The 26224-nt window shown below is 40.3% G+C and overlaps 2 protein-coding genes across 2 annotated transcripts; both read left to right on the top strand.

The window, feature by feature from the left end:
- The first annotated feature begins 695 nt into the window (after window positions 1-695).
- On the top strand, window positions 696-5701 carry casp3a (caspase 3, apoptosis-related cysteine peptidase a). Its single transcript, XM_078263207.1, has 6 exons — window positions 696-914; window positions 1309-1448; window positions 4074-4202; window positions 4375-4550; window positions 4654-4762; window positions 4858-5701. The coding sequence occupies exons 1-6, from the start codon at window positions 856-858 to the stop codon at window positions 5085-5087; spliced, it is 843 nt and encodes a 280-aa protein (XP_078119333.1). The 5' UTR covers window positions 696-855; the 3' UTR covers window positions 5088-5701.
- A 2017-nt stretch (window positions 5702-7718) lies between these two features.
- Window positions 7719-25946, top strand: stox2a (storkhead box 2a). The gene is made up of 4 exons (XM_078263193.1): window positions 7719-8366; window positions 17446-17598; window positions 20419-22978; window positions 24621-25946. The coding sequence occupies exons 1-4, from the start codon at window positions 8000-8002 to the stop codon at window positions 24820-24822; spliced, it is 3282 nt and encodes a 1093-aa protein (XP_078119319.1). The 5' UTR covers window positions 7719-7999; the 3' UTR covers window positions 24823-25946.
- The last annotated feature ends 278 nt before the right edge of the window (window positions 25947-26224 follow it).

The following is a 26224-nucleotide window of genomic DNA, read 5'->3' as shown; positions in this document are numbered from 1 at the left end:
GAAGTAGAATTACTATAGCAATGTGTACTAATGTATCAAAAGTGAAATGACTCATGCAAAATGGCCTCTTTCGAGTATTATACTGTATTAATGGGGTACTCTAGTTGGTTGACATGGAGCTAGTTTTGAATACTTTGTATTCTACAGTTACAGTTTAGTCTGTTATATACCAATGTATAAACTGATTTTGAAGACGAAAATCCTAATTTGAAAAGTAACTAGTAACTAACTACTATACACTACAACTATGTGTGGTGGAGTACAATATAAAGTACAATATAGAATTGTAAAGTAGAAGTATACAGCATAAAATGGAAGGTAAAGTACAAGTTCCATTGCAAAGTACATAGTTAAATTCCACTTATGGGCGGCTACTTGTGAGATTGCCTGGCTAACTATTTAGGCTTTAGATTAGTCAGGGTTTAGTCTTATGAGAAAACAAAACTATAATAATAAAATAAGAACTGATTAGAGACAATTTTAATAAAATAAATACAATATAAAAATCCAAATTCCTTTTTTGAGCATGGTCAAAATATGACTTCAGTATTTCTAAAAAAAAAAAGAAAACTAGCCCCTCATCAGGGGGAGTTTGTGCCTGTGTTTACATTCATTGGTCTGACAAGTGCCTGTGGGACTCGCCTCTCCCGCCGGTAGGCGTTGGGGTATAAAACGAGTGCTTTTTCGTGTGACACAGCATCTTTGTGTATAAGCCCAGCGGGCGCGGCTAGAGCTAGCAAGCTTATATCCTCTGTCTGAACACTTTACCACTTGACGCCTGCTGGGTTTGCTGTTTATCATACAGGGTGTGCGATTTGCGATTTCACTGTGTGGTTAATTTCCTGAATCAGAAATATGTCGCTAAACGCAACCGGAGAAGACTCCACAGACGCAAAGAGTGCCAGTGGACAACAGTGAGTCACGGTTTGTTTGACGGTAACGTTAGTTAGCTAGTTAGCGATCTTTATCTAACGTTAGGAGCTCATTGTTGTCCTCTGCAAGTTAGCAGGCAGTGATGGAGGAAGCGGTTTTTTAAATCATTAATATCCCAAAGTACTTTCTGCCTAGTTAATAATAGCATTATAGTTCACCCGCTAGGTTAGTTATTATTAGCTGTTTGTAGCTAAGTCTAAACTGTTTAAGCAGTATGTTATAATCATGTTATATTTAGCACTAATGCAGGCCTGTAACTCACACTTGAAATGGTTTCTCCCCAGCTTTAATTAGCTCTTTCTTTGTCGCGCATCACTTGTACCGTGTTGTTATCTCACATTTAAATTATAGACTTATGGTTTTGTTGTCCCTCAGGTCAGAGTCGTCTTTGTCCGCTTCTGCCCCAATGGACGTGGACGCCAAGCCCTGCGGCCACAGCTTCAGATACAGTCTGAATTTCCCCAGCATCGGCCAGTGCATCATCATCAACAACAAGAACTTCGACAGAAGAACAGGTGTTTATTCTGTTCTTTTTGGGGGGGGGGCTGGGGTCAGTTTGTTTTCAGATTACACGTATTTAAATTGAAACTGTTTTTTACAGTATTAACATGTATAGCAAACAACAAAAATTGATACAGAACCAGGTTTAAAATGAATCTCTTGTGTTTTACTTAGTGCTGTAACACTTGAACAGAAATATATGTTAATAATGTAAAGTAAAACATATTTACCTGCTTTTCTTTACTCTTTAGCATTGTAATTTAAATAGTAAATACCCTCTGGTTTTTAGTCTGACAAAATAACTCTTAGCTTCTCACATAGGCACGAGTATAGAATTTAACAAATGACAAGTTGCCATTTGTTAAATTTTATACTCTAAATTATTATCAAAATAATAGATTTTAATAGTTACGAGGTAGTAAAAATAATAACTTGTAGTTCCTGTTTGATATGTTGATTCTCTCTTGATGTTGAGTTCAGGGTTATTTTTGCAGAATTCCACAAAGAGCCACACTGGCATTTAATAATATGCCATTTTGAAATGCTTAGTTAATCTAGACTATACCGACAGGTTAGCCCAAAGTTAATGGATGAGTTGGCTCAAATGTAAGCAGTTAAATATTCCATTAGAAGTTAGAGCTGAGCTGGCTGTAGCGGTGCCTGTGTCCCTGTCGAGTTCCCAGTTGGTGTACACGAGCTTCTCTGCTTGGTCCCTCACTTATGGTAGGCTAATTTGTTGCGAGGACATCCCTGTCAGATAGCTGCAGAAGGGGACTCCTACCTGGGATATTACTTGTGAAACTGCCTATAATTGTGAGGTAAAGCCACTTCTGTAAAGGTGGTGGATCATCATATGCGTGTTTGTCTGTCCTTCTGCATCTTAGCTGTTGTGCAACATGTTGTATACAGCAGGACTAATGATATGTGGCCTGGAGTTGTACAGTTCTCCGTGTACAACAACGCAGGTAAATCATATCGCAATCCCACCTTCATGAGATGACGGATGTGCTCAGGGACACAATTTACTCTTGCTATGTGGACCCCATTTAATTGCATCCCATGGCAGTTAATTAGATGTCCAAGTTAGCTTTGTGGCAGTACTTGGGAAAACAAGCAGGTAGTTGTCCTGATCCTCTTGTGTATGCATCATTGCATATAAGACAATTTGATAACTCCTAGTGCAGCGTACTGTCAGTGGCTCCTCAGGAAGTTCAGGTACACATGACTTGCAGTATGATTTGTCATGCATCACATCCCATTGTTTGATTAGTTCCTCTTCCAAGTTTGATGTGGACTGTGATCTGTATATGGGAACAGTTACTCTGTATATTAATGTAATGGCCCAGTCACTTGGATATTGTGGTAGTCTTGCTTTAGCGTGGCAGGATACAGTGAGAAAGCCATTACAGCTATATATATTATATGTGTCCTTTGGGTGTTAATAATCATTTTGTGAAGCATGACCATATAAAGGCCTGATGGCTACAATAGTTGGAGATAATGTATGCATGTTTGAGTTGACCTTAGTCCTTGCCCACTCTTTAGTAGCATTGTGCAATGTTAGGTTGAAAAGCTGAAGAGCAGTATATGGTATCATTGAAAGAGCCTCTATTATCTGTCTGAGTAGACCTTGGATAGCAACGCACGCGAATACAGCTTTAGTCTGCTCGGCATTAGAGTTATTGTATAATGGTTGCTCATTTTGCTGTCAGGCTTGTTTTCAACAAACCCGTCAAGCAGGTAAAACTAAGTACACATGACTGCTTGGTCAACAGTGTTCCACAAGAAGTACAGTACATCATATGAGTTGGGTAAACATCATCAGTGGTTAAGCCTTTTTAACCAAGAAAAGATTCCTGTTATGGGCAGGCTAGTTGTGGTCCACTGTCTCACTCTTACAAACAGAGCAGGTGACCAGTTACTGTAGCTAACAAACTAGAGAGGTGTTTAAACCTAATACAGACAGACAGTGGCCGGGTGGCTAGACTATGTAGTCTGACATGGCTGTGCCCACACAACTTTGTAAAAAATGTAGAAATGTTAGGCCGTAAGTAAAAGTCAGATTAATACTCTGTTAAAGATGCATTAAAAACTGTAGGAAATAGAAAACTTACCTTGGTAAAGTAGGTCTGAGTTGAAAATAGTGTTCACGATGCTAAGAGAAGTAAAAAGTAATAGAGAATTGCAATTGAATTAATTTAAAGATTAAATTTTAATTACAATAAATTATACAAAATCAAGATTTGGAGATCGTTTGTATTAAACTACCCTTTTCACAGCAGACATTTTGAGTTGTCATAGTAGGAAAAGCACAGGTGTTAATAATGACATTAACTGTTTTATTCAAATGTCCCAGTCAGCCATGACAATGTGACAGCAAATGCTATTCAGCCATCAATCATTTCATTATTTACACCTGTCTAGGGGTTTTCACTTTTGGCTGATTAGGTTAAAGATATGTGGAGCTTATGTGAGCTAACCAGACGTCATGTACTAATAAGAAAAGGTGCACTCTAAAATCCCACCATCACAGTATGGGTTTGTGCAGGTTGGGTTTTCCGCCCCCCCACCCCTAGTTTTTATAATAGTGTTTTCATTGTGTTTAAGTAACAACATACTCTTTGCTTTGTTTTTTAAAGGCATGAATCAACGTAATGGTACAGATGTAGATGCAGCCAACGCGATGAAAGTGTTTGGGAAGTTGGGTTATAAAGTGAAGGTTTACAACGACCAGTCAGTCGAGCAGATGAATCAGGTTTTAACTTCTGGTAAGTTTGAGGCAGAACTCATACAAAATGTGTACACACACAAGCACGCACACACACACACACACACACACACACACACACACACACACACACACAGGCTCTTTTCACCTTCTGTCTTTTATATCATCTCATACAAAAATAAATAAAATACTATACATGTCTTTTTATTCAGTGTCAAAGGAAGATCACAGCTGCTACGCCTCATTCATCTGTGTCCTGTTGAGTCATGGAGATGAGGGCGTGTTCTTTGGTACGGATGGATCAGTAGAGCTTAAGAGTCTGACATCACTTTTTCGAGGTGATCGCTGCAAATCCCTGGTGGGAAAGCCCAAACTCTTCTTCATTCAGGTATATAAGAGTTTCTTGTTTTTTCCTTCTGCACTAACTTACCATTGGGCTTTGCTAAAATGTCTAAAACAGTCTTTGTTTTGTTTGTGTGCACATTGAGTAGGCTTGCAGAGGCACTGATCTGGATCCAGGCATTGAAGCAGACAGTGCAGAAGATGGCATTAAGATCCCTGTGGAAGCTGACTTCCTCTATGCCTTCTCCACAGCCCCAGGTTAATACTCATACACACAAACACAGGTCTTTTGGCATACTTATTGTTCCCTTTTATGTATTGTATTTAGTGTTCTATCACTCATCTGTCTACAGGCTACTACTCATGGAGGAACACTATGACCGGGTCCTGGTTCATGCAGTCTCTCTGTGACATGATCAGCAAATATGGAAAAGAAGTGGAGCTCCAGCACATCATGACACGAGTGAACCACAAGGTGGCAGTAGAGTTTGAGTCTGTCTCCAATTCACCAGGCTTTCATGCAAAGAAACAAATTCCTTGCATTGTATCAATGCTGACCAAAGAGATGTATTTTTCTCCTTGATGTCCTCTTTACATCAGAGGACTTCAGCCTGCGTCTGCAGAAGAAAGCCTGAGGATGTGTATGATGTGTTGTTTGTCAATTAGTTTACTATCTGACTGAATATCTCTTTAAACCTCAGCTTGCATATTTCTGGGAGATGCAAAGTCACATTTCACAAGCTTGGCATTATAAGGTTCTTTTTGTGTGGGGTACAGTTCTGAGACATAAGGCATTCCATGTTTTAGCCTGCAGGAAAACAATTTAGTCTTTTCTTTTTAACATTTTACCTAAAGTTGTGGGGGTTTTTTTGGACAATGTCGGTATAAAATAAAATTGAACAATCATTAATCTAAAGCTAATGTAACTGACCTTGTAATTCCGAGCTCACAACTTTGTTCCAGTGAATGGCTATTTTCTGTTTTAAACTTTACACATTTCAGGGAAACATTGGGAGCCAGTTTGATAGGAAGTTTGATCTTCTATATTTGTTTAATCATGAAACCATAGCTGCCCTCCAGCATCAACATTTTTATGAGTCAGCAGTTTATTTTATTTTGAGTGTCTAAGCAAGTTGATAGTCTGTTTCAAAGGGATCACGTGTGTCATTTCTGTGCCTGTATTTTTCTTTTCTTTACCGCCTCCACTGAGACATTAAGGTTGCACAACCAAAAATAATGAATAATTCACTAAATTGGGACCTGATTAGTTGTGAAGCCTAAATGAATGCTGCACTTACACTCAGATACATTAAAGCATAATGTGTAGCAAATTCAGGAACATCAATTAAGCTGTCTCGTGTTCTGTTGGTTTTTAAAGCTCTGAATTCAGTTTTTAGTGTATTTAATTTTCTCATTATGGATTTGTTTGAATGGACAGTTGCCTGTGAATGTCAATTTAGTTGGTGTCAGGCTTCATAGCATGCATAAAACCAGCCCACTTGCACAATGCTTTAATTTGAGGCATATGTTCATACTTGAACACAAGGTTTACATTTCATGTTAGGCAGTAGCTCTTGTGTTTTTTAAAGACAAAATGGTGAATATAATGCCTTTTCACATTGCTTTGATAGTTACAGTCAATAACTTGGAAACATGTCCAATGGACTGTTGTGGAACTGTGAGTCAAACCTTTATACGTATCAACATTGTGTGATTTATAACAGACAAAGCTACATTTGATTGTGTACTGATCCAGGTGCTGGTCATTTGAGTAAATACTTCAATATTTACAGCAATAAAATCATCTTTGCTGTTAAAATATGTCACCGTTGTTTGACAATCCAGTTTTTAAGTCATATCAGAATACTACACTTTGCTATGGATGTCACTTTTTGGCTATTTTGTAAGCAGTGATACTGTGAGGTTGGTGTAATCTTTTTTTCTGAAAAAAATAAAAACCACTTTGTGTTACTGATTTTGTTTTTGGCTCTTAAAGTAGTGACTATCATCAACATTCCCAGATATATTACTAAAGTTAAAAGTTCTCATTTTCCCATCACGGCTTGCCAGTGTTGTTAACATCTACAAACACATTAAAGGGTTTACTTATGCACGCTGTCAACTGTAAACAGACAGGATTACATCAGATTTGGCATGCGTCGAGGTGAGAAGAACTTGGCCACCAGATCCTGAGGCATTGGGCCAAATAAAACTGGGCCTTAGATTCCTTCACAGCCAACACAGATGCACTTAAACGCACCTAAACTAGCTTTCACAAACAACAAGCCACTTAGTACCTGTTGGATGTGCTGAATGCAAAGGCTCACTGTTGACACAGTGTACAACACCTACACACCAACAATATACACCTCTAAATTAGAAGTTGATTTAACAAATTGCACCTTAATATTATATTATTGATATAGGCTGCTAGTATACAAGCATAACATGCACTTATAACAAAATCTGTACGATACGCAATCAAAAGTAAATCATTCCTTGCTGACATGATTGTATTAACTTTATTTTGTTTGCATACATTTTCAGATTTAACTATCAAATTGTGGGACATTATCTGAGGCATATCTGAGAGATAAAACATCTTTATGTCCCTTGATTTCTGCCATAGAAATCTGCAAATTATTGAGATACCCCTGTATATTATAATGCAATCTAGTACAGAAGTCCTGTATTCCTAGAAGTCTTAGTATTTTAAGGTAGCTACCTTTGTGAAACTTATATTTGATGGTGTTGGTTGAACTCTATGGTAGTTTTTGAGCTTGTGTGGGGGAATATGTGTGCCATATTTTATAATGTATTTTATTATGATGTATGCACTACTGTTCTGTTTTACCTTGCATCAAGACAAATTTCGCTTTGGTGACTGACAATAAAGCTAAAGTTGAAGTTGATTTTGCACTAAATCGTGCAGGTGTTTCTCTTTTCTGGCTAACTTTTTTGTCCCATTAGTGTGTTGCTGCTAACCATTTGCTAAAATGTTGATGTTTTGAGTTACACATTAAATTGGCTGTTGTTATTGTTAACTATTAGATCAGAGTAAAATTAGTAAACAATCTCTAACAAAAAAAGAGGCTGACCGGTGGTCTTGCAAAGTGTAAAGTAGGAGTTTACGTGTGGCGCGTGAACGCAGCACATGTCCTCGCCTCTTTTGTCGCTGAAAATAGGCCCTAATACTCTTTGACAGTTGGGTTAGTTGGCTGCAGCGGATGGCGTGTCAGGTTGCTTATTTCCCCGATTTTACATGGAGCACCTGTGTTTAACATTTCTATCGTCGTGCTGCAGACTCCGGATCAGCGGAGCCTGTTTTCTTCTACTCGGTTGTCCGTTTCTTTAATATGTCTGAACCGGTTAAGATTATCAGGCAGTTTGAGGATTGAAACGTACACGTGTGGTCTTAACAATGCCGTACAGTAAAGGAACGGTAGTTTTCTTTGACTTTCACGCGGACGACCGTTAACTTTGAGTGGAGCAGGAATGGAGAAGTTCCTCCAAGTAGCTCCGCACTCTCTGGCTCTGGTGCTGTCTCAGCGTCGCAGAGAAGATGAAGAGGACCCCCCCTCATCATCATCATCATCATCATCACCATCACCACCGGCCGCGCTCTCAGTAAAGTTACAGCATCACACCGGCTACGAGGTATTCGCGAATTTCAAAGCCGTGAACATGCAGCATTTCTGGAACAAGGCGCTGACACACGCGCTGTCTGAGATCCTCTTCCTCGGCTGGATAGATGAGCATGTGCTGCTGATTCAGGGGAAAGAAGTTCATCTCCAGGTCCTCAGGAACGGATGGACCAGACGGACCCTAAAACCACCACAGGGCTTTGACATCAAGTGCATAGGTAGGCTATGTTAAGAATCATGCATACTCATGCTATTGCACTCAACTGTAGAATGTAAAGTTGCAAAGGCGGTCCTTTACATATATATTCGTTACTTTCCATCTAATTTCATTCTGCATGGATTTTGATATAATGGGGAAAGAGTTTGTTAATATGCTTTCTTTGCATGGAAAATGTGGCTTGCAGCATGGCCACAAAAATATGCCCAGCAAACTCATCCACCAGTGAAAGCAAGCGTTTAGAAAGTTAAGAGTGTTAACAATAAGTGTAGAGTGCAGTGGCAATAACATGTAAATAAATCTGACAAATCTTGGAAACACAATCTGTCAGAATAAGTCGACTAGATGCCACAAATAAATTGATTTAAACCTTGAACTCCACTGAGCCATATTAACTTACATACTACCATTTGGCAGTATTCCCTTTTACATTGTATGTGTCTGTCCAGCTGGCGACTTGAGACTTGGACTTGAATCACACTTCACAAAAGTCACAAAAATGAGGACAAGGACTTTACCCATGAGCTCAGACTTCACTTACTTGAGACTTGACATCCTAAAGACTTGAGCTGACCTGAGACTTGATAGCAAAAACATTCACGTGTCAGGTTTTTACACAATAAAATCCCGGAACAATGAAAAAGAGCTGCATACCTTGAATAATGTTGAACTAGGGAAGACTAGTTTCAGGTATTGTGTATTTTACTACTGGAATGAACTGCAAAACAAACTCAACTTAGAGACTAACTCCTCTGAAATACTTACTGATAATTTAGTAACAACTTGTGAATGTTTTAATTAATGTGACTGAGTTTGTGATGATGACTGAATTGTATTTTGTTCTTGGTTCTCTTGTAAGAGAGATTTATTTCAATTAGACTTCCTTAATAAAAAAGCTAACAACCTAATCAAACGCTGTGTCATTCTAGTGGTCAGCATTCAGAGACCCGAAAAGACTTGCAACTTAGCTTAGCTTAGCTTACTTATGAAGACCTGGACATAGGGCTGGGCGATATGGAGAAAATCAAATATCACGATATACCTCGATATCGATACCGCAATGATATTGTAGTGTTGACTATTGGTGCTTTCACAAAATATTTACACAATGAGACTTTTGATAAATAATCACCAGTAATGTGGATATAATGACAAATAAGGCAAATAATAGAACAGTTACAACAGTCTGGTAAGTTCAGAAACTGACATCACTTTACTGTAATGCAGCCTTTAAACCCAGGAAAAGACAACACTTATCCCATATTACGATATCCAAAATCTAAGACAATATCTAGTCTCATATCACGATATTGATATAATATCGATATATTGCCCAGCTCTACCTGGACATGTCTTCAAGGACTTGAGACTTGAGATTTGTAGAATGAGTGTTACTTCCCCTGCAAACTAGGTGCTCAAGTAACAAAAAACCAAATGTGAAAAAACTACTTCACAATTGGAATATTTTTCTGTATCTCACCAACATGTTACAGAGCTTGTTTGTGACTGTTAATGATCTAAATACCTTTCTGACAGATTTACCTGCAGTTTGTGGCTCTTCAGAGCTCTGCTGGTTATTTCGTGCTGATTTTCCACAGCTCTCTAAGAGCTGGCAAATGCTGCTGATTGACAATCAACCTAATATGACTTTATAATTGTGATTAAAAAATAAATATATAATGTCTACACCCTCTGGGAGTTAAGACAGGTTGCATGAAACCAGTCGTAGCTAGTCTGATGAGGAGTTGAGGCAGCATCTCACCTTATAACCTCAGCTGCTTCATATCAGGTAGGTTTACTCATCCAGAAAGAGGAGATTTGGGCCCAGTTCTACTCCAGTTTAACATTCCCATACTCATACTCATCTTCTTCTGACAAGCCAATAACTCATGAATGTGCTGGGACAGGTTTGGATGACTTGAGGTATTGTCAGCAACTGCACCCATCATAAGCTTATTTGTGTGTGTGTGTGTGTGTGTGTGTGTGTGTGTGTGCGCGCCCGCGCCTTATTTATGTCTGTTTCACGATAGAGCCTCAGTTTAGATTGTCAGTTCTATGAGTGAGCAGCATCAAACTGTAGCAGAGAAAACAGAAAAAGTCAGAAAAACTCCAACATGGATGCCCCGTGCATCAACAGTTGTGAAAGCAAGTAGTAACATACAGTTATAAGCACTTCTGTGCACACAGTCCTGTTCAACTTCTATCAGTGGACATGCTGCTGCTATAGTGTTTGTATGCACACAAAAAAAGACGCGTAAGCTAACCCCACAATGAAAAATTCCGAGCTCCGGCTTCCGAGGTAAATGGAACTATCAATTTAAAGATATTCTTTCAACTTTGGGATTAAGCAATTTGTTTGTCTAAAGCCAACCTGTGGTACCTACTGCTATGGCACAACACTGACCAGACTCTTCATTGTTCTTATTAATCTGTACATTTTAGTGTGTATTGACTGCTCAAACACCTCTACAGCTCCGTCCTTGTTATCAGATTTCTCCATTGAGCTGCTAGACATTGGTTGTATTGAAACACTTCAATTAGTTAGGGCTGTTATAGCCCAAAGGTAAATCCTAAAATAGATTTTGATTTTGTGCCGCTGCTTTTTTTTCTGTGTCTGTCTACCAGACGAAGTGTCGTTTACTTCACTGACACTACTGAAGCAAACACACTGATAAGCTGTGGAATGTTTGACTTAAAGCTAATAACTCACCAGACTCAATAATGCCAAAACCAACAGTGCTTATATCGTGTTGGTCCACATGCAAATGAGATACTATATATATATATATATATATATATATATATATATATATATATATATATATATATATATATATATATATATATATATATTTATGTGTTATAAGTTGTCCACTACAAAAGACAGATAGATATCTTGGAAATGAACTCAGAACAGGACCCCATTATTGGGCAGCATAATCAATCTTTAGTTTAATAGTAAGCTCATGTGAATTCAACCAGGAGTTACATTTTAACCATTTTGCCTCTTTGAGATCGCCTGAAACAGCTCTAGCATGCAAAACGTTTTTGGGTTGTTGTTTACTCACATGGAAAATGTCTTAGAATAGGAATAAAAGTACACAGAATAAAACCACTGCAGAGTTGATTTTCTAGTATGAACTGCAAGTTTCTGTGTGACTCAGCTGTAGTGTCAAGATTTAAGTTTGCGAGAGAAGTTCAAATAAAGTTCAGACAAATTTTCCATAGGCTGTTCATTAACTGTGTGTAGAAGGTCAGCATTTGGCAAAATGGATACTTGCAAAATGATACGACTATATTGTCTTTTATTAACAAGGTTTTGGACAACTGAATGCATCAGTTATGCATGTTTTTTTTGTTTTTTTTATGCACATGCCTTGCACAATAGAGTGTAAGAAGAAAACTCACAGACAGGCTGCAGGGAAAGAGGAATGGATTAAAAATCTCCAAATAAATCAAACTTTAATAGAGTTAAGTTGTCTTAAAGTAACAGAAGGCTGAAATCATATCGCTGTTGTGAAATGCATTTTGATTTGTACATATAGTGCTGCATTTACTCATGTGACTGCTGCAGATTATCCCCCAAACTGCCTGAGAATGTTTGATTAGGGCTGAGAGCCAAAAAGTAGCTGGATTACAACATTTAGACAAAAAGTTGTGGATTTTCAGCTATGTGGAAACAAAGTGTTTTTTAATACTGACAATTCAATCTGATTATCTGAGGGACTTTGTATCCGTTAGCAGGATATAAACAATGGACTGGGAGGAGTGTTTGCTTTTAAGGAAGGAAAAGTGGAGCATTTGTTCAGGAAAACACTATGGCACTGCATTCCCTGCTACAGCCAAGGTCTCCATGGAAGGAAAGGGATGGTCCCACTAGATAATTGGGGGAAATGTTTAACGCAGCAGAGCGATTTCTGGCCATATATCTTAATGTCAGATGTGTTATGTAGGATGTTGTGTACACTTCTTTTGTCTCTTTATTCTGGCCTAGAGAGCTAACTGTGAAAAAGAAGTGTTGTCATAAATGTTCCACTGGAGGGCAGACCCTGGCAGAAATGGTGCTGTTTGCAAGGAAGTTGGATGAATTTGTAACAGGCCACACATTCTTTATAGCTCAGAACTACTGTCTTTAACAGCAGCATGGTGCCATTCCACCATTGGTATTTTAATCCGAACACAATGCAACATCTGCATGCAGGGTTCATTCAATCACATTTTATTGGTAATCTCTTAGTAACACAAGTGTTTAGACACATCCAGTCTGCACTAGATTATTGCTGTCGTACTCTTAGTTGATGTACTTTCACTAAAAGACAATTGTCACACAGCTATAACATTTTATGACTTTACAACTCAATGTAATTTGTATCTTCAAAACATTTTTAGCCACGCTAGTGGTGGCTCTATGGATGTTGGTCTGTCTGACTGGTAATCCACTGACTTTTCATCAACAACAAACATCACATCAATATTATAATTCATCTAATGCTTTGGTTTTGACCATTTACCTGCAAAACAAACTGCACTTTGTGTTAAGTATTTTTGTTTGAATAGTAGGTGAAATTAGTTTGTTTGAAATTAAAGGTGCTGTAGGTAGGATTGTGAACATCCAGGACTTGGCCAAAAAATTTGAACATTGACAACTTCTCAGTCTCCCCCCCATTGCATTGACACGCAGTTAGACACCCCCCACCCCCCCACCCACTGGCCCTGATTGGTGCATCTGAACAGGGAGCTGTGGATTTTTGCAAATCACACTACAGGCTGTAGGTGGTACCAGAGGAGCCAGATTTTTTTAAATGACCTGCTTCATGTAGTTCTACTGGAACATAGGGTCAGTTTCAGCAAATATGACAGAAAGTTAGTTTTATAAGTCTTACCTACTGCACCTTTTAAACAACGAATAATTTATCCAAAAATTCTTTCGATCAACTAATCAATTAATTGACTAATTGTCCCAACTCTAATTGCCTGAAATTTGGAGTCAGCATGGTTTGCCATGTGATATCCAGCATATTGTAGTCACTGTAGATGTATTTTTCAGAAAAAGTCTTGCCACTATCAGGGTCCCGTGCCATTTATTTCTCCCAGTTAGTGTAATTGTGTCTTATAGTTGTTGTAAGATAAGTGTTGAAGGATCTCAGATCTTTAGCAGCGATGCAGGAGTATTTTCTGTCCACGTAACAGACAGTTCACTCCTCGTCTATGTGGTGTCTGTCTGCTTCTATCTTGAGTAACTGGCTCTTTAAGGGAACAGCACTCAAAGGTAACAGCTATGAGATCATCGGCTTGCGTCGTCATGGCAACAAAGGCTGTTGCAGCACTACTGAGAAATAAAATGGCTGGCGTGGTGTCGCTCTCCCTCCTCCTCCCCCTCACCCCTCCTTCCCTTCCTCTCCTCCTTCTTTGGTATCAGTGAACTGGAGCAGATTGGTTGTGACACCGTACCCCCCCAACCCGTGGCCTGTCCTGCCCTCTCACTTTGCTCCTTATTTGGTCCCTCCAACCGTCCATTCACACTCCACGTACGTGAGTCAGCAGGAGTCTGCAGCTGGCAGGAGCTGCCACTCTGGACGTGATCAAGGTGATGCTTTGGGGTTTTTCCTTTTTCACTGACAGCTCCAAACAGTATTAGTTACTGAATCAACCGGTGGGAAGCACCGATGAGAGACACAAATCAGCACCTTTAAAACGATTCCCTTCGGTTGTAGCCCTGTCAAGTCTTTAGCTTGAGGTGAGACACATAAACAGGACGGATGGTGGTTTAAGGGCCCCCTTATCCTTCAAGAGCAGAGGGTGAGGGAAGAAGAGAGGAAGGAGGGTAAGGATGAAAATTCAGCATAAGATTCAGAGCCTGAGCTATTCCCCGGACATCATCTGAGGGCTGAATATATATATTTTTTTTCTTGTGTGTGTTTCAAGCTGTTGATATTTGCTCTCCTCTCTGCCTTATGTATGTCCTCAATCTCTCTCTCTCCCTCTCTCTCTCTCTCTCTCTCTCTCCCTCTCTCTCTCTCTCTCTTTCACTCTCTCCCATCCTCTCCACCCCTCCCCTCAGCCTCAATCACCCAGACAGACGCATGCATGCTCACGCAGAATCGCGCGCAGCAGGCGGATGCGCGCATACACACTTTCTCTCACACACACACATATACACACACACACACACACACACACACACACACACATTCACACATTCACACACACACACACACACACACACACACACACACACACACACATACTCACACACCCTTCCTGGAGGTGCTGGGAGCAGCTGCAGCATTAGCGTTGAAAGAGATTTGCCGTTGACTGGAGTTTGCATCCCCCCCGTTAATGAATGGATGCTACGGGAGCCTCTTCCGTTGGATTGCGGTAAACGGTGGATATCTATTCTTGAAATTTATTTATTTATTTCTATGCTCTCCATTTTTTTCTCCCCACCCTCTCCTGGTGTGCTGTTGTCGAAAGGACGATGGGGTCTTGTGCTTGATCGGATAAAGATGGAGGTGAACGTGTCGTCTCCAGTGCTTGGCATACTATTGAGGCTTCACTGCCCATTAGGGTAAATGGAGCTTTTATTTCTGTTTTTTTTTAAGTGGGCTCTTTTGTTTTCCGGGGATCGGCCAAGCACTCCTGTGGTGAATTGAGCTATTGTCGAAGACTGGGCCTCTTAAGCTTTGAATATTTGACCATCCATCCATCCCCTCCCTCCCTTCCTTCCCGTGTTACCTTCTACTCAAAAGAAACAAGCGGATCCAAAAACCTCCACTGAAATCTCTCCTCACCGTCCTCCTTGCTTCCAATGCCCCATTTCCCTCATCTCTACCCCTGCCCCCCCCACCTCTCTCCTACTCCCTCCTCCCACATCAGAGCGGCTACGTAATGTGCCTCCCTACGCATGCAAATGGGGATGCTACAAATGGTGGCTGGGACTGATGCCGATGAAAGGGTGATGCCTCGCGCAATCACCTGCGCCTCCACCGCCATCGCTCCAGATCAGCCTGGGAGAGCCCAGCAGCCGATGACAACCACCCACAGTGCGAACACAGTCGTTTGTAGCTTGCTCGTGGATGTAAATGAGACGTGTGTATGTGTGTGAAGGTGCACACTGGTTCCTGCCATGTCTGGTGTGTGATCGCTCTAGCGGGACGTTCTTACTGATGCGGGGGAGGCACTGAGCCTGAGGTTGGTCGACCTCCCCCTGCACACCCCCCCCCCTTCCCCACCTCCCTCCTTCCTTCCCCACTCTCCCTCCACCTTATCCCAGAAGCCCCCGGGGGGGTGAGGGCCACCTGGTAAAGGGGTCACGATGAAGAAGAACCGCAGCAGCAATCTGCGGCGGGCCTGGCCCAACTCGGAGCTTACCGAGCGCCCGCTGGAGCACAATCTCTCCCGTAGTGAGAAAGACATCCGTGTGCAGAAGCAGCAGCAGCATCTTCCTCCCCCTCCTGCTCCTCATTTTTCTCCGTCCCCGCCAAGTTATCGTGCGCCAGGTAAGTTTTTGACACTCCCACCATCAGAAGCTCCGCCCTCTCTCTACGCAGAGCAAAGGCAGTTTGATTTGGGGTCAAAGGGCAGAGTTCATAGTGGACAAAATGTTTGTTATCGAGTTGCTAACTTCCCATTTTCCTTATTTCTCTAATGTATCAAATATGGTTAAATAACAATGGGGAAGGAGAAATATTTAGAATTATTTAATCTAAAGCTTTCTCTTGTTATTGGACACTCTTTTGGCTTGTTTTAAAATTCAATACTGCATTTCGTTGGGTCCAAATCTCTGTTTACTTCCCGACATATTTTCCCATCTCCTTCATATTTACTTACCCATATTTAGAAATATAAATAAAACCAATGGTAAAACACTGACAAAATGTGCATTCAACGATTTTTTTTTTTTCAAATTGTTTTCCTGAGTACCCAAATGTTCAGTCGTGCTCCAGATGTTGTGACAGATTCATATTTGGCATTTGTTGAGATTACAAAATTTTTCTTCAAGAAGTTATGTCCTTACCAAGAAAATCAGATCCTTTCTGTCCCTTTTATTATAAATATTTGCATATTTTGCTGTTTTTGCTTCATTGTAAGATGTGAAACATCTACAACCTCATTCCCATACTATACTGTACTATACTATACTATAAAAGCACCAGACAGGGATTTTTGTGGACCAATTCACTGGCAGATCCAGCTTTTCTCATGTTTACTAAAAAAAAACAAGTAAAGATGAAGGGACTGTGATACTAAGCAGAGATAACGTCATTGTGTTGCTTAACTGACCATTCAGCTGAGTGTGGTGAGGAGGCAGGGCCCTGCACAGATCAGCTCGGTAAATGAAGTGTGGATAGCCAAACGATAACAAAACTTTAAAACAGTTATCAATAAGGCAACATTAATTCTGCTGTTTATCTGTGAACATCAGGAGACCTAATCTTAGGTTAGGTATCAGTAATGGAGGCTTTGTTGGTATATTTTCTACCTTGTATCGCCTGATTCCCTCGATCAATCACCAGATTTAGGTCATTTAAGACAGGGTCAGCTACAGCGTAGTTGCTGCAGCGATGAATTCAGTGTGTTGCTTTACAACCTTTCAGCAGGGCAGATGTTTGCTCTCAGAGGGGCTTGAAGCCGGGCCGTCTGGTTGTAGGATGATCTCACTACTCACTACTGCTGACAGCAAAGCCTGCTTAATTCAACAAAGGCAACAGAGAATGTCTGTGTGTGAGCTCTCAATGTGGCGCTAAAGTCAGTTATGTTTTCTTAAATGTCAAATATGTTGGGTTTGATTGTGGAAGCTTATGTTGGTGAGATGATGTGAATTGAATAACGAGGTTTGCAAAAAAAAGACTCGGGTGATCCCACACTACGGCTGCTGCAGCATCTGCTTCGCTTTGCTAACCTACGAGAAACAGGAGGAATGAGAGGCTAAAGGCAGCACAGAGAGGAGGGGTGGAGCTGTTCCAGGCAGCATGCAAACTGCTGCGGTTTGACCATTACATCATAGCTTCACACGCTGCGCCTGCTGTTCATTCATGATCTAACAGTTGTGCCTCCTCCTTCCCCTCCTCCCCCTGCAGGTGACGTGTCGCCGATCAGTATGTCACCTATCAGCCAGTCACAGTTCATCCCGCTGGGGGAAATCTTGTGCCTGGCCATCTCTGCTATGAACTCTGCCCACAAGCCTGTCAACCAGGAGGCTCTGGTGGAGCACCTCACTGCCAGCTTCCCAGGTACGCTCCCCTGACCTCCTTAATACAGGACTGCACCAAAGCATGCAGAAACTCAGTTTTGAATACATTATGTGGCATATGTTTTTAGAAAATCAGCAGTGACTGTAAATACTAAGGTAGAAATGGTGATTATATACATCCATGCATGTGTCATACCTGGTTTATTGTTATTTGTTGCTTATTAACATCAGTTTTATGTAATGCTGGTCTTAACATTAAAGCCAGATTCAAAGAGCAAAGTAATGATCTATTTAGGCTTTCAAACATCTGTTAATATCACCTGAGGGCTCTGACACGTTTGAGTGAGTCATTGAGAATTGAGATATTTTATCCTGTAAAATCTTGCAAACATCATAATGTTTCAACAGGAATAGATCTGAAACTATTAGGCGGTTAGGCGGTTAGTCAAACGTCAGTTAATGAATCGCAACTATATTAATAATCAATGGTTTTTTTCCAAGTAAAAATCCCACAATTCACAGGTGCCAGCTTCTCAGATGTAAGAATTTGCTGCTTTTCTCTGATTATTATGTATGATAAGAAACAGAATACCTTTGGAATTTGGACTGCAGTTTGGACATAATAACACATTTGAAGATATCACGTTGAGAAATTATGGTGGATTTTTTTCACTATTTTCTGACAAAGAAAACAATGATTGCAGCCCTAAACTTGAATTTAATCCACAATTTCCCTAAAGAATGTAATTGAAACAGGACCAAAATCTACAAAAACACTCCGTTTCCCATCCTTCTCTCCTATTTTTTTTTTTTTTTTACTCAAGTACTGTTTTCGGTTTTCTTCACCAGTGACAAGTACTATACTGATTTATGGCTATGAATAAATGATGTATGATTCTGTATTGTGGATATTCTGTAAAAGAGATTCCAGGAAACTCAACGAGTTTATTTACTTAAATAACCAGACCTGTATTAAATGATAAACTTGAATTCGGTGACATCATGCAAATAGCACATTTATGTTGTTAAATTATCCTATCTAATTATTATTATTATTATTATTATTATTATTATTAGTAGTAGTAGTAGTAGTAGTAGTAGTAGTAGTAGTAGTAGTATTAAAACAAAATTATGATCCATTTTTGGTCAAGCCTTTAATGTATCCAAACACAAAGTTTCAAATTAAATTTCAATTACATTACATTTTATTTATAGTGTCAAATCATAACAGGAATTATCTCAGGACCCTTTACAGATAGAGTAGGTCTAGACCACACTCCATAATTTACAAAGACCCAACAATTCCAGTGATTCCCCCAAGAGCATGCATGAATGCGTAAATGCGACAGTGGCAAGGAAAAACTCCCTTTTAGGAAGAAACCTCGGACAGATCCAGGCTCTTGGTAGGCGGTGTCTGACGGCACAAAAAGCACAGGTTTAACCTCTGAATAACGATATGTCAGTCAAATCTACTGAGAAGCATGACCCTCAAATTCATCTTTACATATATATATATATATATATATATATATATATATATATATATATATATATATATATGCACAGTGGAAAGGAGGTTATAGGTTGCATCATTTCTGTTAAAAAAAAATAAAAAACTAACACAGGGGTGATGTAATGTCAGGCAACACAAGACCATGCTAGACAAAGGTTATGAATGGTGTTATTTAAATGAACTACTTTTAATGTTGATTCGGTCATTTTTTAAGCTAAGCTCTTGAGGTGACTGAATAAATATCCTCAGTAGTCATCTGGGAATGGGATTGTTTAGTTTAATAAGCACCATTTGTTTTTACATACAGATTCAATCTTAGATCGTTTTATGATATCAGTATTATAGTAGACATACAAGTCATGGACATTCTTTAAAATGCACGAGGATTTGTGTGAGCTGTGTTAGGGGGCAATTAAAGAAAAGGTAGCTTCGTCAAAAAAAACAAAAATGCCTGTTTGATGCTGTGTAAAACTGACCTAAAACTTTTTAAAGAGGTGCAGAAAAGACCTGTGATAAAAAAGATATATTTTTAGAGGATTTAAAAAAAAAAAAAAGATTCAGTATTCATTTTAAAAAAGCTAATTCATGGTCCTTCATGGTCATTAATTCATGCTGTCAGGCAAAATTAAAACCAATGTAAGTTTAGTTTGAATTTTAGGGCGATTATGTTTCCAAACATACTAAATATGTCAAGCTAAGATTTAGAGAAATGTGAATAAAACATTGCACAACACATCTGCAATATCTCTATATGATGTAATGGTGCATTTATGAAAAACCTTGGTTTGAAAATTTCACTCCACAAAAGCATTATATAGCGTGAATGAAATGATTGAATATGAAGATGCAGAATATGCAATTACTTTATTTTAAAAAACTGTGATCGGAAATTTAAGGGAAAGTCCCATATTTCACTCCTAATTTTATTTATTTATTTAGCGTAAAATATGCCTCTGATGTGAAATATATAGGATTTACATTTTAATTTATGTTTAAACATGCATTGGGTGACTGAAACACATTGCAAGTATTTTATTCATATTAATATAGCCCTCAAAATATTTTAGTTATTATATCTTTCCTTGACAAGCTGGGTTTGTTTATTTTTGTTTTTTTGAGCTCTCACGATGATTTTCTACAGTAGTAGCAGTTCTCTCACATTGTGCAAGACAAAGCAATCTCATGGTTTTTTCTTCAACTATCTGGTCGTTTTGATTATTTTACTGTCTTTAATTGTCCCCACATTCCCGACATACTTTTCAAAATGTCCTTTTTTATATCCATTTTAATATAATCATTTTTTTTTTTACTGAAATTTGTTCTTTGTCCAATCTGTGTTTCCTGCAGGCGTGCCTACACCCAGCTCAGAGGTTCTGCGACATACCCTGAACATGCTGGTGCGAGAGAGGAAGATCTACCCAACTCCAGAGGGCTACTTCATTGTCACCCCCCAGACCTACTTTATCACTCCTTCCCTCATCAGAACCAACAACAAGTGGTATCACCTGGATGATCGGCTGCAAGAGCGCCAACCGCAACAGTCACAGCAACAACAACAACAACAACAACAACAACAACAACAACAACAGCAGCAGCAGCAGCAGCAACCTCAGCAATGCACTTCGCCTCAGTCTGGCAATGTAACACCATCCACACCTGGCTGCCTGAGAGAGAGGCCTCCTCGAAAGAATCACAATGACTCATACAACTCCTATCGCGAAGACTCATCCAGACTTCACAGTAGTAAGTCACCAAAGGAGCATAGGGGAGATTCTCATCAAAGTAAGCCCCCCAAGGATCACAATGGCGGGGAACCTCTACCAAGCACGTCAGCCAAGGAGCACCGAGGAGAACCGCCGTCATACCCTTATCCCCCTCTTCCCACTCTTCCTACTTCCCCTCCTGTCCAGCAACCGCCGCCTCAAGAGCCCGCTGCTGATAAGAGCAAAAGCATCACTTCTTTCCCTTATAAAAGTGACACTCTGACCAAAAAGAAAGAAGGAAGTAGTGGTGAGAAACAATCCAAAAGGTTCGGTCTCAGGCTCTTCAGGCTGAGTTTCAAGAAGGACAAAATGAGGCATCTGGCCACCTTCTCAGCCCAGTTCCCCCCAGAGGAGTGGCCTCTTCGTGACGAGGAAGTGCCAATCACGCCCATTCCCCGCGAGGTGGAGATGGAGATAATCCGTCGAATCAACCCTGACCTAACAGTGGAGAATGTGGCAAGGCACACGGCTGTGATGAAGAGGCTGGAGGAGGAGCGTACACAGAAGAACAAGGCGGTATCTTCAGCCCAGCACAGTGCACGCAGCAGGAGGGGGAGGGGCCACAGGAGGGCCCCACATGGTAAGTCCCGCTCACATAGCAAGCCCCGAACCTCCAGGGGAGACCCATCTGATGGTTCAAACTGGGACCTTTTGTTCATGGAAAGGGATTACCGCTTCTTTAGCCACTCGTTAGTTCGATCACCTCGGGAGGCCATGTACACCGTGGAGCGCAGGCGAAGTGGAGGCGCAACATATCTGGTCCATAGCAACCCCAACATTACTGAATCGTACTGCCCTGTAACCCCTGAGTGGGACGTGTCTGGGGAGCTAGCGAAGAGACGGACGGAGATGCCCTTCCCAGAGCCGTCTCGCGGGACGTGCCAGTCCAGAGTGCAAAGAAGTCACAGTCATAATCAGGACAGGAAGTCGCGTCACGAGAGGTCAGATCAAGCCAAGGAACGCTCTCGGTCCATGGACAACTCCCTCAAGGGCCCGTCACTGGGGGCGCCAGAAGACTTTGAACCCACTCTTGAGGAGCGTAGTCATTACTACACTGATGACGGCACCCTGCGCGCCACACAGAAGTCCTCCCACTACTCAAGGATCATGTTCTCTGCTGCTAAATTCCACTCTGATTTTAATGTGCCTGATTTGGGGAAAGGGAGTTTGGACGAGTCAAGGATCCGGAGTACAATGGAGAGGAACAAAAGCAGAGACAGCTTGCCATCGTACAATGAGCTAATGGGACTTTCTCCTAAGCCCTCGACAGATGAGTACTTCCAGTGCAATACGTCAAATGAAACAATCCTAACTGCCCCTTCGCCTCAGGCAAAATCAGAATATGACACATTAACCTCATCAGGGGGACTCCGAAAGGGCTCTCCGGCTGACCGCCAAACGCCTCACCTCACCTCTCCTCACACGATGGAGTACAAAGAGGACTTGTCGGCAGCAAAGGGACAGAATGGCTCAGTGCGACTGACGCCAAGCCAGACGCCAGAGCCGGTGCAAAATGCCCGTTTGACGCCACACCAACACAATGTAGATCCCGGAGGGGGAGGGGGCGGTATGGTGATCAAGAGGAAAGAGATCTTCAGCAAGGACACTTTGTTCAAACCTCCACACAATGCCTTGTCCACAGGCTACGTGGACAGCAGCTACACCAAGTCCGGCACAATGCGGAAAGCCTCACATGCCAAATCAACAGAGGCCCTAGACAATCCTGAGCCCCAGCAGCCTTCCAATTCAGCCACTTCCTCAGCGTCACCGGCAGTTTTACAGGGCTGCTTAGAGCCAACAGTCCCCTCCGCCTCTTTTGACTATTATAATGTATCAGATGATGAGGAAGAGGAAGAGGCAGAGGAGGACTCGCACAAAGAGTTGGCGACGGCAGAGGACAACAAAGAACACGGGGAAGTGGGTGGTAACGGTGGAGGCAGTGGTGGTGGTGGGGAGGGAACCATGCAGTGGCTACTGGAGCGGGAGAAGGATCATGATCTGCAGCGGAAACTGGAGACCAATCTGACCTTACTTAGCCCCAAGGAGACGGAGAACAGCAGCAGCCAGAAGTCGGCCCACTCTGCCCGTTTGGACAGCATGGACAGCAGCAGTGTCACGGTGGACAGTGGATTCAACTCCCCCAGGTATCTGCTAAAATGAACTGTAATGAATGTGTATTATCATGTGTCACTATTCAAACTCTTTGCTCTTAACATGTTAAGTCTTAATCCAGCATTATTGGTAAAGTGTGGGAGGTAAACTCAAGTAGAAAACAGAGTGAAACCTAAATAAATACTTTAAAAAACGTAAAGTGGTGGTAACTCTGAAAGCTCTATAGCCAAATAATCTTTTTATTTTGACAAAACATAAAAATATCTTAACTCAGCAATTACAGTTTCCTCGGTGGATGAAGTTTGCTCAGTTGACATCATGTGACTCAAGTATGGAGGTTGATGCATTTACAAATTCAGGTCTTGACTTTGTATCTAGTCACAGATTCAGACTTCTTTTATTACCACCAGTTTCATGCTAATCAAACAATAAATACCTTTTATAGTAGTCCAATGATGTATTAATTATATGAATTAGGTTGGTTGGTTGGTGTATGATGTATGGTATTTAAAGAAACTTAGATCACACAGCTGTGCCACTGCAGTGTCTTTGTTGTATTTCCTTCATCTTGATAGCAGCAAATGGCTTACTAACCTTGGCAGACAGTAATTGTAGTAACAAGCCACTTATTTACAGTATAAATGGTTTACTTAATAGTTTCAACTTTATGTAAACAACTGCAAACATCTGTTTATTAGACAAACGAATGTACTAGCTAGCGAGTCATTTATGCTCTTTGACTGAAACATGAACACAGTGCACCAGTTTAATGTTGGTGAACCACTTGTGAACCATCTAAGCACAATTTACCAGACAGTTACCAGAAGAGTTAACTCTACCAATTTAATATTGCACTTCCAAGACAAAAATCATCTGGGTTTTAGAGCTCCCTTCAGAGCCACAGAAGATATTATACAACTGTTTTCACAGACTGATCTTATTATGGAAAATGAATCGAATACCCCTTTAATACATACAAAAAATACTACATATGTAGGCTCCTGAGAAAGTGTACTATTTAGACAAATATTGGGCTTAAATATATTAAATATGTGAAGAATAAATAATGTAGACATAGCAACTATACCACACATATTAAACATGTGTGACATATTTATTATTGGGGGGGGGGTAATCAAATCGTATGTATTGTGGTTTTTGGAAAAGAAGGAAAAGAAAATCGCAATACTCAATACTATCGAATCGCAATAGCTCTACAATGGCAATAAATAAAAATCGCAATGAAAATGGAATGTATCGTGAAAGAATCTAATCGGGACATATCGTCCCTGCCCTAATATTTATAATGTATTCTATTAATACGATTGTGTACTTGTGTACTAAGTTGCTTTGATCTAGTTAGGATTGTTCTTTAATATATTTTTTTATGTATTTTCCAAAATGAATGGCATGGAAAAAAAAAAGCCTTTGTGCTTATTTGAATGTTTTTTATGAAGGAAACCTATAAAGGAATTTGCTCTTATTATTCTCAGAATCTACAATGTATCTGCATTTTTCTTCAGTCTGCAAATTAGACTTTAAAACAATTGCAATCCATTTGATTGGTATTCCTCTTTCTAGACAAGCATCACTTATACGATATACAATATAATGTTTGTACAATTGAATGTATTTAAAAAGCAAACACGTGACTTTCTGTTGTCTCTTGTGCAGGACGCGTGAAAGCCTTGCATCCAACACATCCAGCATAGTGGAAAGCAATAGACGGCAGAATCCAGCGCTGAGCCCCGGCCACATCGGCACCAGTAGTATCGGACTGCCATTCAGCTTTCGCGCCATCCCAGAACCCCCCACCACACAGCCTGAGAAACTCCAGAAGTCATCGAACTGCCTGGCCTCCATCACCAGCGTCTGACAGCATCACAGACTGAGACCATGAAAAGGTGGTGGAGGAGAGAGGAAGTGAGGTGTTTCACCGTTTTCCTCAACCAATACATACACATAAACACACACATCTTCAGACTCCTGAGAATCCATTTACTGGGACTGTTACAGAAACAGGCATGGCTTCAAGAGACTGTTCCCACAGCTTCAAGAACTTTACTGCAAAAAAGAGAAGAAAAACTACAGAATATCAAGACCACTGTAGGCGAAAAAACCTACCTGAAGTACTTTGATTTTTGGTGACATGGATTCTAGTTTGGCTTATATCAAGATTCTTGACTATTGGTATTGGAAAGTAGTAGACTATAGGATTCAAGTTACATTTGGAAATATCAAAAAAACTTTTTATATTACTCAACATGTCCAATTAAATGTTCTCCTTCCTGAAATAGCGTCAAGTTCTTCAGGACGATTCAATGTATCAGCACAATGTCGAGACAATAAAAGTTGATCCTGAGAACAACGAATGAAAGATATAAAAACATAAATCAGCTCCGATTTGTGTACCACAATGCAAATGATGTATGTATACTCGATACTTTTGATATCCTAATTATTATAATGGTGGTATTAAAGATGCTATGTGACCAAAAATGATGTTTGGACAGAATGAGCTGCACCTTAACCCTAACGTGTACATTACAGATACCTCACAAAACTATCTCACCATCATGAGGTTCATTTTGTGTCTGATCTGGAGCTATTAATCATACTGAATGATCTTCTTCAGCAGCAAATTGTCAGGGAATTTTAGATGTTCATATTTCCATTTTTTCTGTATTTTAAGGACTTTTGTAGTTCCTGTTTAAGCTTAAAAGTTGAGTTTGAAAATTCATTTCTGGCCTTGGAAACAGCAGTTGACAAAACAATCTTACCACACGGTCTATTTGTAGCTGTTCTGGAGCTTTCAGTCATATCACGATCCTCCTCAGCAAATGTATGCTCCGTTGTCATTCAATTGTAGATTTTGTAGTGAGATTGTTTTGTCAAATATGTTTTGAAAGGAAAAACAAGAATCCGGCTAATCCCAGTTACCCGGAATTGATTTTAAATTATAACAGGTTCCTGGAGTCTCACGCGTGGTATTAATATACAAATGTTGGGTCTATGTTGGGAATTTCTGAGCCTTTTGCTTTGCTTTCATTTCTGGTTTTCACTTTTTAATTCCTCGGAACGAGCTTAGACATGGTGCATTGTGGGAACTGTAGGCAGAATAAGTAGACTGTAACCTTGTTCTAGATTTCATTTTCTAATTTCAGTAGATAACGGTTCCTAATGGAAACTCATATTATCCAGAGTTGATTAATTGATTAGTCAATCAACATAACATTAATCAGCAACTATTTTGATAATTGATTAATCTTTTAAGTCAT

This window comes from Sander vitreus, chromosome 2, assembly GCF_031162955.1.
Source record: "Sander vitreus isolate 19-12246 chromosome 2, sanVit1, whole genome shotgun sequence".
Classification (NCBI taxonomy): Eukaryota; Metazoa; Chordata; class Actinopteri; order Perciformes; family Percidae; genus Sander; species Sander vitreus.
Note: the sequence above shows the minus strand (reverse complement) of the source record. Positions and strands in the feature narration are given on the sequence as shown.